The sequence below is a fragment of the Hyla sarda genome, chromosome 8 (assembly GCF_029499605.1).
Source record: "Hyla sarda isolate aHylSar1 chromosome 8, aHylSar1.hap1, whole genome shotgun sequence".
Classification (NCBI taxonomy): Eukaryota; Metazoa; Chordata; class Amphibia; order Anura; family Hylidae; genus Hyla; species Hyla sarda.
The window spans coordinates 192,181,287-192,194,969 of NC_079196.1; the positions used below are offsets into that span (position 1 = coordinate 192,181,287).

Genomic DNA, 13,683 nt, shown 5'->3' on the forward strand with positions numbered 1-13,683 from the left:
GGGACCAGGGGTGTAGCGGTGTGAGCGGTGGGATCAGATGGTATTAACCCCGGGGGGCTGGATGGTATTAACTCCTAGTGTTCGTGATGCCCAGTGTGGTTTTAGGGTTCCGGAACACCACACACCCGGATTTTCCGATATCCCAATTGCTCGAAATTAAATGAGTCCACAACCAGTTAAGGTCAAATGGAGGCTTTACTGAGTAGAAGACAGATGTAATTATCTTCACAGCTAAGACCAGATTCCCAGAGAGGTGGCCAGGACCCATAGGACCTCACAGCTTGCTAGACCAATATACTTGTAGTTAACTTGACTTGAAATTAGACTTGACTTGACTATGTGCAGGACTTGACTAGTTTCAGTGAGAGCAGACAAAGACTTGAGACTTACTAGAGAGACGGTAGCTTTTGGGGTCTTCCAGATGCTGATCACTTGCACTCTCTGGTGGTTGCTGTGCTCAGCAAAGACTTAATGCCTGCAGCAGCAGAGCTGGTATCAATGGGACAGAATTGTAATGGCCGTCCCTTTATATAGTGGGGGGGGGGGGGGGCTGGACTAAAGCCCATTAGTCAAGCTGAGGGTCATAGGTTAAGCTGGTTCTCTCAGGGAGAACATGTGACAACAAGTCATGTGACTGCACAACATAACATGTGAGATTTACACAGGTCCTTGAGACCTACCACAGGACCTCTATACTACCTATACATAGGGATCCTGTTTAGGCAGGGGGAGACCTTGGAAGGGAGCCCCCAGGTCACTGAGGGACTCAACCTGTCAGGGCCTAAGGGTAGTACAGGACCATGTCCTGTACTGGGATATCACAGTTATATAGGGTATAATCATCTTTCTGCTGCCGGTCCTGCATTATATTTGAATGATCCTGAAGTAGTCCAAGAGGTGTCTGACTTTCTCCGCTGCTCTGGGCTGTAACCATTCCTACTGTCAATCACACCTGGTAGAAGTGGTTACAGCCCGGAGCAGCGGAGACTACTACAAAAAGCTGCACAGCCCTGGGACTACTTCAGGGTCATAAGAATATGGCACGGGGCAAGTTTAAAAGTCACTTTCTCCATGATGGTACATGGTAAGAAAGAAGATTTTACTCTATAAATGAGCAATTAGCTGACAGCTACTGAAGGTATATGGCTACATTAAAGCGAATCTGTCATCAGATTTTACCCTATATGAGGGATGGCAACGCGTTACGCGTTGCCATCCCTCATATAGGGTAAAATCTGATGACAGATTCGCGTTAATGTGGTCATATACCTTCAGTAGCTGTCAGCTAAATGCTCATTCAGCCAACAGATAGTCATCCCAATTGCTCTTTGAACATGCACATTTGGCCGGGCACGGATATGGTGAAATTTAGGGCTGAATCTGCGGCAGTGGTGGGGGGGGAGACAGTGCCACGCTATCAGTTGTATTGCAGATATATCATGTGCTAGAAGTAATATACAGGAAAATACAATGCAATATGAAAGCACCATACAGTAGTGCCACCACATAGACCCTGTGCACAAAGCTTTGCTGTGAGTATGAGGCTATAGTTATGGAAAATCAATGTTGCCATTTTCATTGGCATTGACTGGATAAATGACAAGGCGACTTGGCCACCCGCTTTATTAAGTTCATATGCGTATCCAAGCCAGCAGAACCTGAGGTCAATGCTATTACTGAACATTTCGACACTACTTTTACTCTGTGACTTCACGTTCCTTCTTATTTGCAATTGGCATCATTAGCTTTGGCACCATAAAAGTATGCCAGCTGGAGAGAGGAGGGAAGGAATGGTATGTGGGTCAGCGTTTCTTCAGCAGTGTTGTTAAGAGTGCCTGTTCTTCGGAGAGATCACATGGCAAAGGTTTCCAAGTGCACATGAATTATTGAGCGCCATCGATGCATAATTAAATCCAGCACAGTCATAACTCCGATGGATCTTATTGACGTTGCCTCACAGGTTGGAAACACAAAGGGGAAGATTTATTAAAACCTTGTGTAGATAAAAAGTTGACCAGTTGCCCGTAGCAACCAATCAGATTGCTTCATTTATATTTAATAAGGCCTCTGAAAAATGAAAGAAGCGATCTGATTGGTTGCTATGGGCAACTGGTCAACGTTCCCTCTGGACAGGTTTTGATAAATCTCCCCTAAAGTATTTAGCAAGAGAGATGAGCTTTATCCGTTTTACTACATTGGTATTATTTGCGTAGGTTCTGCTTAGTAGCTCTATAAAGTGTATAGACTGACAGGCCATGCTGGGACACATTTCCCTAATACTAGAGCTATAGAAGGTCTGCCTCACACCATGCATCAGCTGATAAGGGTTATTTCTGTGTAAAAACTTTTTTACTTGTTTAGATATTCTTGACATCTGATTTTTGAGGTAAAAGAAGAATAGTTTTCATTTAAGTAATAAACCTCTGCCACCCTAAGCTTGGCATCAGTTTGGCATTAAGGTGATGACCCGTGACAGGTGACAGACTGGTTGCTTTTTCCTTTTACAAATTGAAGTGATCTGATTGTTGCTAGGAACAACTGCTCAGCTTTCGCTCTGCACGAGTTTTGATAAAACTCTTCATCTGGCAACCACATAAAAAAAAATTTGGTTACTAGGCAGTACCATCCCTAGCAACCGGTCTGTCTCAAATCACTCAATTATTACAGTAGTTAAGGTTTCTGTCCTCTCAGATCGGCCTTAATTGACATTTATCTATCTGATTCCTTCTAATGTTCTCCCCTCCATCCCAGATAATATTCTCCCCTCCATCCCAGATAATATTCTCCCCTCCATCCCAGATAATATTCTCCCCTCCATCCCAGATAATATTCTCCCCTCCATCCCAGATAATATTCTCCCCTCCATCCCAGATAATATTCTCCCCTCCATCCCAGATAATATTCTCCCCTCCATCCCAGATAATATTCTCCCCTCCATCCCAGATAATATTCTCCCCTCCATCCCAGATAATATTCTCCCCTCCATCCCAGATAATATTCTCCCCTCCATCCCAGATAATGTTCTCCCCCCATCATCACAGATAATGTTCTCCCATCATCACAGATAATGTTCTCCCGTCCTTCACAGATAATATTCTCCCCTCTATCACAGATAATATTCTCCCCTCTATCACAGATAATATTCTTCCCCCATCACAGATAATATTCTTCCCCCATCACAGATAATATTCTTCCCCCATCACAGATAATGTTCTTCCCCACAGATAATGTTCTTCCCCATCACAGATAATGTTCTTCCACCATTACAGATAATGTCCCACCCCATCACAGATAATGTTCTTCCCCATCACAGATAATGTTCTTCCACCATTACAGATAATGTTCTCCCCTCCATCACAGACAATATTCTCCCCTTCATCACAGATAATATTCTCCCCTTCATCACAGATAATATTCTTCCCCCCATCACAGATAATATTCTCCACTCCATCCCAGATAATATTCTTCCCCCATCACAGATAATGTTCTTCCCCATCACAGATAATGTTCTTCCCCCATCACAGACAATGCTCTTCCCCCATCACAGATAATGCTCTTCCCCCATCACAGACAATGCTCTTCCCCCATCACAGATAATGCTCTTCCCCCATCACAGATAATGCTCTTCCCCATCACAGATAATGTCCCACCCCATCACAGATAATGTTCTGCCCACCATCACAGTTAATATTCCCCCCCCCCCATCACAGATAGTATTCTCTCCTTCACAGATAATTTTCTTCCCCATCACAGATAATGTTCTCTGCCCATCACAGATAATGTTCTTCCCTATCACAGATAAAGTTCTTCCCCCCATCACAGATAAAGTTCTTCCCCCCATCACAGATAATATTTTTCTACCCATCACAGATAATATTCTCCACTCCATCCCAGATAATATTCTTCCCCCATCACAGACAATGCTCTTCCCCCATCACAGACAATGCTCTTCCCCATCACAGATAATGCTCTTCCCCCATCACAGATAATGTTCTTCCCCATCACAGATAATGTTCTGCCCACCATCACAGATAATATCCCCCCCCCATCACAGATAGTATTCTCTCCTTCACAGATAATTTTCTTCCCCATCACAGATAATGTTCTCTGCCCATCACAGATAATGTTCTTCTCTATCACAGATAATGTTCTTCCCTATCACAGATAAAGTTCTTCCCCCCATCACAGATAGTTTTTGCCCTCATCAATTTCCATTTAACAATAATCAAAAAACATATTTACTTTGCTGCTTCTAAGAACATTAGATGATTTCCCTTTAAATGAATAGTCTGCTCAGTACATACCCCTCTTTACAGTGTTTATAGAGCAGTTTCTCCTGTAATTACAATTAATGGCCAATAACTGTGAATCATCTTTGCCGGCAGATGAATTAATGCTGCCATTATATGTGAACAACACGAAAAGGCTGTAAAAGGGGTGAGGCGAGTTCACTGCTGGTGAGAACCTTGCTTGTATATCAGACAGGATAACATTTGAGTATTCATGATTATTCTCCATGTATTTTGGTGTTTTGTTAACCTGCTGTCATTCTTTTCTTCCGTTGCAGCTCAGCTGGTGACCAGCTAAGAAGCCATTGACTTGTATCACTATGTGGAGTTGTGAAGATTCTAACTATACCGACAACAACCAAGAGCAGCGTTTGTGCCATGATTTCCATCTCATTCTCTTCATCTTCTCCATCCTCTACCTCATCATTTGTTTCCCCACCAGCCTCTGCTACAATGTGCAGCTCGTGCTTGTTAATTTATACAACAAGGCAACTATGACCATGCCCGATGTCTATTTTGTGAACATGGCCATCGCAGGACTGATCATCAATGCCGTGGCTCCGGTCTATCTTCTAGGGCCGGAGTACACCAAGTGGTCACTGTGGAGCTTTGGGAATGAGGTTTACATCACTTTACTGATTCTGTTTAATGTGTCGTCTTTGGTGATCATGTACTCTACAACTCTGCTTAGTCTGGACTACTACATAGAATGTGCCCTGCCAAGAACATATATGTCAAGTGTCTACAACACAAAGCATGTGTGTGGGTTCATCTGGGGTGGGGCGGTGCTGACTAGCTTCTCCTCCCTCCTCTTCTACATCTGCAATCATGTCTCTACCAAAATCATTGAGTGTTCCAAGATGCAGAATCGGGAGGCAGCTGATGCCATCATGGTGCTCATTGGATATGTAGTACCAGTTTTTGCAGTACTTTATGCTTTGGTGCTCATCTTGCAGATACGTAAAGAAGCAACTCCCCTGGACCAGGACTCTGGTAGACTGGACCCCTCAGTGCACCGATTGCTGATTGCCACAGTGTGTACACAGTTCATTTTATGGACGCCATACTATACCACCCTGATGGTAAACACTTTTACAGACATTCATGTGAAATCCACTGACCACCGGTTTATGAGGATATTTCATTTCATCGAAGGACTCTCTAGCTTCTTGGCCTTTTCAAGCAGCTTCGTCATACCTCTACTACACAGACATATTAACAAAAACTTTCACAATAAATTACAGAGATTGCTTAAAAAACTGCACTGTGGGAATCAGGGATGCCCGCATGAGCGCACGGTAGTTCAGCAGGTGATGACATAAGCTCAGGATGGTATTACAGTAATCTGGTTCTCCACCAATGTGCCCTTGTTGTGAGTGGACCAAGAAAGGTTTTGTTTTAGCTTTGAGCATGACCCCACGGCAGATATCCTAAGTAATGTCGCCGGATCATTTATACTTGTTTAATCCTAAACTGGTATATAGTGACATGCCTGAAACTTACTCCAAGCCAATATTATAAATGGCGGAAAGGGGACCGGAACTAATAGCAAGGACTGTAGAGTAAGAGTGCCAACCAGTTGTGCTCAGCACAGTCAGGGGGGGTGCAGAGCCATCCACATCAAGGACTGACTTGCCATTTGGTAAATCCAATATTTCCACATTGGCAAAGATAAAAGGAAGGAAGGACGGACATGTGTGGCTGAACGTTCTCCATGATTTACTGCAAAGCACTTTGATACTGTAGAAAAGTATTATATTCTCAATAACTCAGTGTGAAGTTGTCTCATTCTAATGTATGCAACAAGCTTTCTATAGTTTGACTACTAAGTGAAGAAAATGACCAGATACCAGGTAGTTGTTTATCATTAACCAGATGAGAGTTGTCTTTTTCATTATTTTTAATGAAACCAGGATCTATAATAAATCATGTTGATGAAGGACAAGTAAATGGCTGAGAATCCAAATGTTATTCATGTACTGGGGGGATGCCGAAATCTGGCGCACAGACTCATCCCTATCACTCACCGCAGTCTGCTATGTCTACATTTCATCTATATGAGCTGACATACAAATTACACTTAATTCCTCGGCACTCTTGTTGTCAGATAACGTTATTATGGGCCCAGGCCACATGATTTTTCTACATTCTTCACTAAATTCTTGTCTAGCAGTGAATGCCACATGCTTGGCAGCGACAAAAGACTCCAAAAGCTAAAAGTCAAGAGGCTGCTAATTAGTAACATACTATAAAAGGTATATAAAAAATGAAAAAAGTTATCTATACATCTATTTTACAAAGGCATGTATCTATATAGGAGTATGTCTTCAGTCTGACACTGGGAGATGTAGTGGGTTTGAAACCTTTTAAGAAATCAGGCTGTTTAGTTGAATAGAAGAAAAGTCTGAAAGTTACAAAAAAAAAGTCTTGGTTCACCATTTGTAATTCTCCAAATCTATCACGCTAAAAAAACAATGGAAGATTTAATTCTGGTTGCTATGGCTACGTCATTGGACATGCATTTAGGTTAATACACAATCTCCTCCAGTGTAATCCACAATTTCATTGGAGATCTCAAAATGTCCCAGGATGTAGTCATAGCAACCAAAATGAACACACTACTGCTTTCAAAGCAAGGTAGGTACCAATATGTTAAGTGCCCTACGTTCAGGAATACACTGGCATGCTAGCAGGACGGTATGCTGACGTATGTCATGTGTACCCAAGTTGAGCTACCAATTTCAATGGACCAGAAGTGGCCTACTACTACCTACATTCTGTCCATTTCTGTGTGTACTATCATTTTGCAGCCCCCAAACTATGGTAGATTGTTCTTCTAGTATGCCAACTTATACAGCAAACAAGAGTCACAAAACAAAGACAACCATAAGGTATTTATTTGGCTCCTTACACGTAATATAACATCCACAGAAGTCCTCTTCGTAATACAGTGGTGTACAAAGGTTGATGGACTGCCTATTGCTGCATACCTCAATACAGGACCAGGGAAGAGTTAACTAGAGGAGGGAGGAAGTGTGCACTGCATTGTGAAGGGGTAAGAGAGAGAGGGCACAGCACCTAAATGGTTAAAAGGGGGTAAGAGAGAAGGGACAGCATGAAAGGGTTAATGGGGGAAGAGAGAGGAGACAGTACCTGAAGGGTTAACAGGGGGGAAAAGGGACAGCAACTGAAGAGTTAACAGGGGGTAAGAGAGAAGGGACAGCATCCAAAGGGTTAATTTGGGGGGGGGGGAGAAAGACAGTACCTAAAAGGTTAACAGGGGGGAGAAAAAGGGGACAGCACATGAAGGGTTAACAGGGGGAAGAAAGAGGGGACAGCACATGAAGGGTTAACAGGGGGAAGAAAGAGGGGACAGCACCTGAAGGGTTAACAGGGGGAAGAAAGAGGGGACAGCACCTGAAGGGTTAAAAGGGGGGAGAGGGGACAGCAACTGAAGAGTTAACAGGGGGTAAGAGAGAAGGGACAGCATCCAAAGGGTTAATTTTTTTTTTTTGGGGGGGGGGGGGAGAAAGACAGTACCTAAAAGGTTAACAGGGGGGAGAAAAAGGGGACAGCACATGAAGGGTTAACAGGGGGAAGAAAGAGGGGACAGCACATGAAGGGTTAACAGGGGGAAGAAAGAGGGGACAGCACATGAAGGGTTAACAGGGGGAAGAAAGAGGGGACAGCACATGAAGGGTTAACAGGGGGAAGAAAGAGGGGACAGCACCTGAAGGGTTAACAGGGGGAACAGCACCTGAAGGGTTAACAGGGGGAAGAAAGAGGGGGCAGCACCTGAAGGGTTAACAGGGGGGGGGGGAGAGGGGACAGCACCTGAAGGGTTAACAGGGGGAAGAAAGAGGGACAGCACATGAAGGGTTAATTTGGGGGGGGGGGGAGACAGTACCTAAAAGGTTAACAGGGGAGAAAATAGAGGGAATGGCATCTCTGGGGTTAATCTATGGGCCAGAGCCTGGATGCCGGGTAGAAGGAGCAGTTCCCAGACCTTAGAGATGTCTCTCCTCCTTGTTCTGTCACTGCAGGAAGGAGGAGGCTGGAGCTGGGATCAGGGGGCTCCGGAGATGTCAGGACTGATGGTTTCCTATGTCCAGAGGTGCCGCGGATAAGGAGGTGCCCCCCCCCACCCACCCCCCAAACAAACGATGAATACATAATGGAGATAGTTGACGATTACGGATCAATCTGCTTAGGGTCCTTTCACGTGGATCATTGACGGTGTAAAGACCCTTTACCGATCCGATTTACTGCTGTCTGTAAGGCATGCACCATACTGCAACATGCTTTAGACCACCACACACGTGGCAGGTACAGGACCACTAGCCAACTTTTATTTACATGGTCCCCACCAAGATGTCTCCTTCTAGTTGTAGTCAAAGTTTGCATTTACACTGCATAGTCAAAAAATGGAGGATACTGAGGTTGAGATAATCCAAAAAATCAAGTACAATACATCAAATAGATAGTGATGAGCGGCATAGGCCATATTCGAATTCACGATATTTCGCAAATATATAGAGGAATATTTGTCCTATATTTGCAAATTTCGCGTATTCGTTATATTCTTATATTCAAGGAAGAAAATAGCGAGGGGGTGGGCAACTTTCCTATTGGTTGCTGAGGATGTTGTTGATCACCTCTGACAAGTGTATGTGCATCATTCTAATTGGCCCACAAGCGAAAAGAAGGAATATGCAAATATTCACATATGCGCAAAAAAGGAATATTCAAAATTTCGAATATATAGCGAATATTTTCGCAATATTCGTGAATTTGCGATAAAAATTCGAAAGGCGAATATTCACGCCCAACACTACAAATAGATAGAAAGAAGCACCAACCGGTAACATTTCCTTCTGCCACAAGTAGTGGAGACCTAACTGTGATATCTCGCGGCAGTCTTGTGTGACTCGCATGCATCGGCCGTATGGTCTAGACCAGTGGTCTCCAAAGTGCGGACGTCCAGATGTTGAAAAACTACAACTCCCAGCATGCCCGGACAGCCAACGGCTGTCCGGGCATGCTGGGAGTTGTAGTTTTGCAACATCTGGAGGTCCGCAGGTTGGAGACCACTGGTCTAGATGTTGTGTAGCACAGGCCTTACATTATACTGTTCCATGTCTGGACCTACTAAACTGCGCTACCTCGTCAATCCCCACCTATGACTCTGTGGCAGATCTAAAACCTTACAAAAAAAAAAAAAAAAAAAAAAAAAAAGCTAAATCTAAAAAGTCCCCTTGATAAAAATACAGGGCCATCAAACTAAATTCTGGAAGACAAACAGCACCCTATCTATGCATTTCAGAAAACGTAATACAAAAGCTATTCTAAAGAATGAATCGGCATTATTTATATTTTATATACTGGTATTCTTATCGAACAGACTTGTTATATTTTTATACTTTTTTTTTCTACCTACCTGAAGGGTTGCTTATTCTTATAGGCACCTGATTTATCTGTATAATATATATTTTTTAGGGGGTTTGTCTTTAAAACTGTAGCTGCCAGAGTTAAAGGGGTATTCCAGGAAAAAACTTTTTTTTTTTTTTTATGTATCAACTGGTTCCAGAAAGTTAAACAGATTTGTAAATTACTTCTATTAAAAAATCTTAATCCTTTCAGTACTTATGAGCTTCTGAAGTTAAGGTTGTTCTTTTCTGTCTAAGTCCTCTCTGATGACACGTGTCTCGGGAAACGCCCAGTTTAGAAGCAAATCCCCATAGCAAACCTCTTCTAAACTGGGCGTTTCCCGAGACACGTGTCATCAGAGAGCACTTAGACAGAAAAGAACAACCTAAACTTCAGAAGCTCATAATTACTGAAAGGATTAAGATTTTTTAATAGAAGAAATTTACAAATCTGTTTAACTTTCTGGAGCCAGTTGATATATAAAAAAAAAGTTTTTTCCTGGAATACCCCTTTAAGGTAAACCACGTCTCATCCTGGAAAACATTAAAGGGGTTATCCAGGGCAAAAAAAAATTTTTTCATATATCAACTGGCTCCAGAAAGTTAAACAGATTTGTAAATTACTTCTATTAAAAAATCTTAACCCTTCCAGTACTTATGAGCTTCTGAAGTTAAGGTTGTTCTTTTCTGTCTGTGTGCTCTCTGAGGACACGTGTCTCGGGAACCGCCCAGTTTAGAAGCAAATCCCCATAGCAAAACTCTTCTGAACTGGGCGGTTCCCGAGACACGTGTCATCAGAGAGGACTTAGACCGAAAAGAACAACCTTAACACTTTCAGTACTTATGAGCTTCTGAAGTTAAGGTTGTTCTTTTCGGTTCAAGTCCTCTCTGATGACACGTGTCTCGGGAACCGCCCAGTTCAGAAGAGTTTTGCTATGGGGATTTGCTTCTAAACTGGGCGGTTCCCGAGACACGTGTCATCAGAGAGCACACAGACAGAAAAGAACAGCCTTAACTTCAGAAGCTCATAAGTACTGGAAGGGTTAAGATTTTTTAATAGAAGTAATTTACAAATCTGTTTAACTTTCTGGAGCCATTTGAGATATATATATATATATATATATATATATATATATATATAAGTTTTTCCCTGGAATACCCCTTTAATACTCACTTACTGATGTATAAACCATGCACGGAATCAATGTATAGTATTCCATTATTGACAGTCTCTATGAGAAATTATATGGATATGCCGAATACGTGGAGTGCAGTATTGTATGTGATGAACTGTCCTTAGCAGGTTCCTCCCATGTACAGCGCACGCCTCTGGCTCCAAATACACAGGGTTAAATTCTCTGCCCAACATGATGTATTATGTCATCCGAATTAAAACAGTGTTTGTGTGTGCCAGTACTTTCTGCATCCATTGTGTCCAAATGATCGTTCTCTGGATGGAAAGAGATCAATACCGGAAAACACAAAAGGGGTGGGGGGGGGGGGGGTCGGCCAGAAGTCTTTTAATGGAGAAGATAATCGGGTTTGTTCTGCTCTCAATAGTGGAGACTGCTACAAGGCCGGGGTGCTCTGCGCCAAACAATCAGACATCAATCCCAAATGTTCAATGGAATGAAACTGAAGCACTATGTCAATTGGGATCGTAATGTGGTTGTGTTTTTTTTGTCAATGAATGTCACAATTTTATTATGTCACAAATCGAGCAGAAGGAATCAGACAAATAAGAGAATGAAACAAGATATGAACAGTATGTAAGTACAGTGCTCCCTCAAGTTACAATATTAATTGGTTCCTGGACGACCATTGTATGTTGAAACCATTGTATGTTGAGACCATAACTCTATGGAAACCTGGTAATTGGTTCTGAAGCCCCAAAATGTCATCCGAAAATAGGAAAAAGTGAGGATTAAAGAAAAATAAGTAGATAACTAATATAGATAAAGCAAATCCTTACATATAAAAGTAAGAAAGATCTGCTGGGAGCTGTAGTCACTGTCTATTTAAAGTGTTTCCCAACCAGGGTGCCTCCAGCTATGGTAAAACTACAACTCCCAGCATGCCCGGACAGCCTTCGGCTGTCCAGGCATGCTGGGAGTTGTAGTTTTGCAACAGCTGGAGGCACCCTCTTTGGGAAACACTGGTCTATGTAGAGGAAAGAAGCTTCATCAGGGTCCTGTACAGTACACGTAATGTCCTTAAAAAAAAAAAAAAAAAAGTTATATGGAGCCGCCCTCACCTGACGTCCAAAGGAGCAGTTAACTGTGGCACAGGTAAAGAGTACAGAACATGTAATACCCCCCCCCCTGTACTGTAGGGGGCGCTACCAGACACCAGTCAGTCCATGCACTTTAGGAATACAGGGGTTTTACCAGTGAAATGTCCATTCTGATTGGTCGGTTCTTCCAGCCCTTGACACGTTTCGCAGATTCCATAGCATTGTATGTGGAGTCTGGTTTCAAGTTACAATGGTCCAGAAAAGAGCATTGTATGTTGAAACTATTGTATGCTGAGGTCATTGTAAGTTGAGGGATCACTGTATTACTGATGATTAAGGGGCCTGTCAAGATACAAAGAAATTAGATATGGCTGAGGCTTTACATAAATAAATAAAAAAAAAGTGATATTCACTTTACCCCGAACCCCTGCAGCTGTAGTTCAGATGGCTCCCAGTCCTCCCCACTGCTGCTTACTTGTTCCTGTGATGAGTCATCCGCACAGAAACTGTTCAGCCAATCACAGGCCAAGATGGGACAGTACAGCCAGTTATTGGCAGAGTGGGGCAGTTCCTGTCTAGACAGGAATAAAGAAGCAAAAGTCAGTAGCAGGGGCTGTGGCCATCTGAACGGCTGCTGTGGGAGGAGGAGGGAATCAGTGAAGGTGAGTATTTTTTTTTTTTTAAGGGTTATCCAGGGATAGAAACACACAGCTTATTTCTTCCAAAATCAGCAACACCTCCGGCCACAGGTTGTGTGTGGTACTGCATCTCAGTTCCACTGAGATAAATCGCAACTTTTACGTGGCCGTGCCCTAACAGAGCACAGAGTGTTGAGACCGCCGGTGTCCTTTTATTAGCCATAGTAATGAGCAGCTACAAACATTCTGCCTGATAGGATGAATCAGCCTGTTGGGGCAAGACACAGACAAACAAAAGGGTTTAGGGTCTATTCACACGTACAGTATTCTTTGCAGATTTGATGCGCAGGATTTCAAGCTGTGTTCAGTCATTCAGTTTACATTGAAATCTGCAGCAGAAAATCCTGCGCATCAAATCTGTGCAGAATACTGTACGTGTGAATATATTAATGGGCATTGTGCAATTCTTAAAGGGGTATTCCAGGCAAAAACTTTTTTTTATATATATATATATATATATATATATATATATATATATATATATATATATCAACTGGCTCCGGAAAGTTAAACAGATTTGTAAATTACTTCTATTAAAAAATCTTAATCCTTCCAATAGTTATTAGCTTCTGAAGTTGAGTTGCTGTTTTCTGTCTAACTGCTCTCTGATGACTCACGTCCCGGGAGCTGTCCAGCTCCTATGGGGATATTCTCCCATCATGCACAGCTCCCGGGATGTGACATCATTATTGAGCAGTTAGACAGAAAACTTCAGATGCTAATAACTATTGGAAGGATTAAGATTTTTTAATAGACGTAATTTACAAATCTGTTTAACTTTCCGGAGCCAGTTGATATATAAAAAAAAAAAAGTTTTTGCCTGGAATACCCCTTTAACTTTCCCTGTGGGGGCATAGCAGGAGAACCGATCACTTGATCTGAATGCTGATAACTAATGATCCCAACAGCAGAACACCCTATCTTTAGCCTATTGTCCAAGGACCATTCCAATCTAAAGCAGAGAACCCTGTGTTGCAGCTAATAAATACATTTTAGGTACTGCCTATAGTAGTATGTGTGCATACAACAATCTTTAA

At 42.5% G+C, this 13,683-nt stretch overlaps 2 protein-coding genes across 5 annotated transcripts in view; one reads left to right on the forward strand and one right to left on the reverse strand.

Annotated features, from left to right (window-relative positions):
- GPR146 (G protein-coupled receptor 146) overlaps nt 1–6,257 on the forward strand; it is a 43,714-nt gene extending 37,457 nt beyond the window's left edge. For all 4 annotated transcript variants that reach the window (XM_056536529.1, XM_056536531.1, XM_056536532.1 and 1 more), the window contains exon 2: nt 4,568–6,257. In XM_056536529.1, coding sequence (XP_056392504.1) covers nt 4,610–5,611 — 1,002 coding nt within the window. In that variant the 5' untranslated portion in view covers nt 4,568–4,609 and the 3' untranslated portion in view covers nt 5,612–6,257. The remainder of the gene's footprint in view (nt 1–4,567) is intronic.
- C8H7orf50 (chromosome 8 C7orf50 homolog) overlaps nt 1–13,683 on the reverse strand; it is a 273,243-nt gene that overhangs the window by 103,032 nt on the left and 156,528 nt on the right. The window lies entirely within an intron of this gene.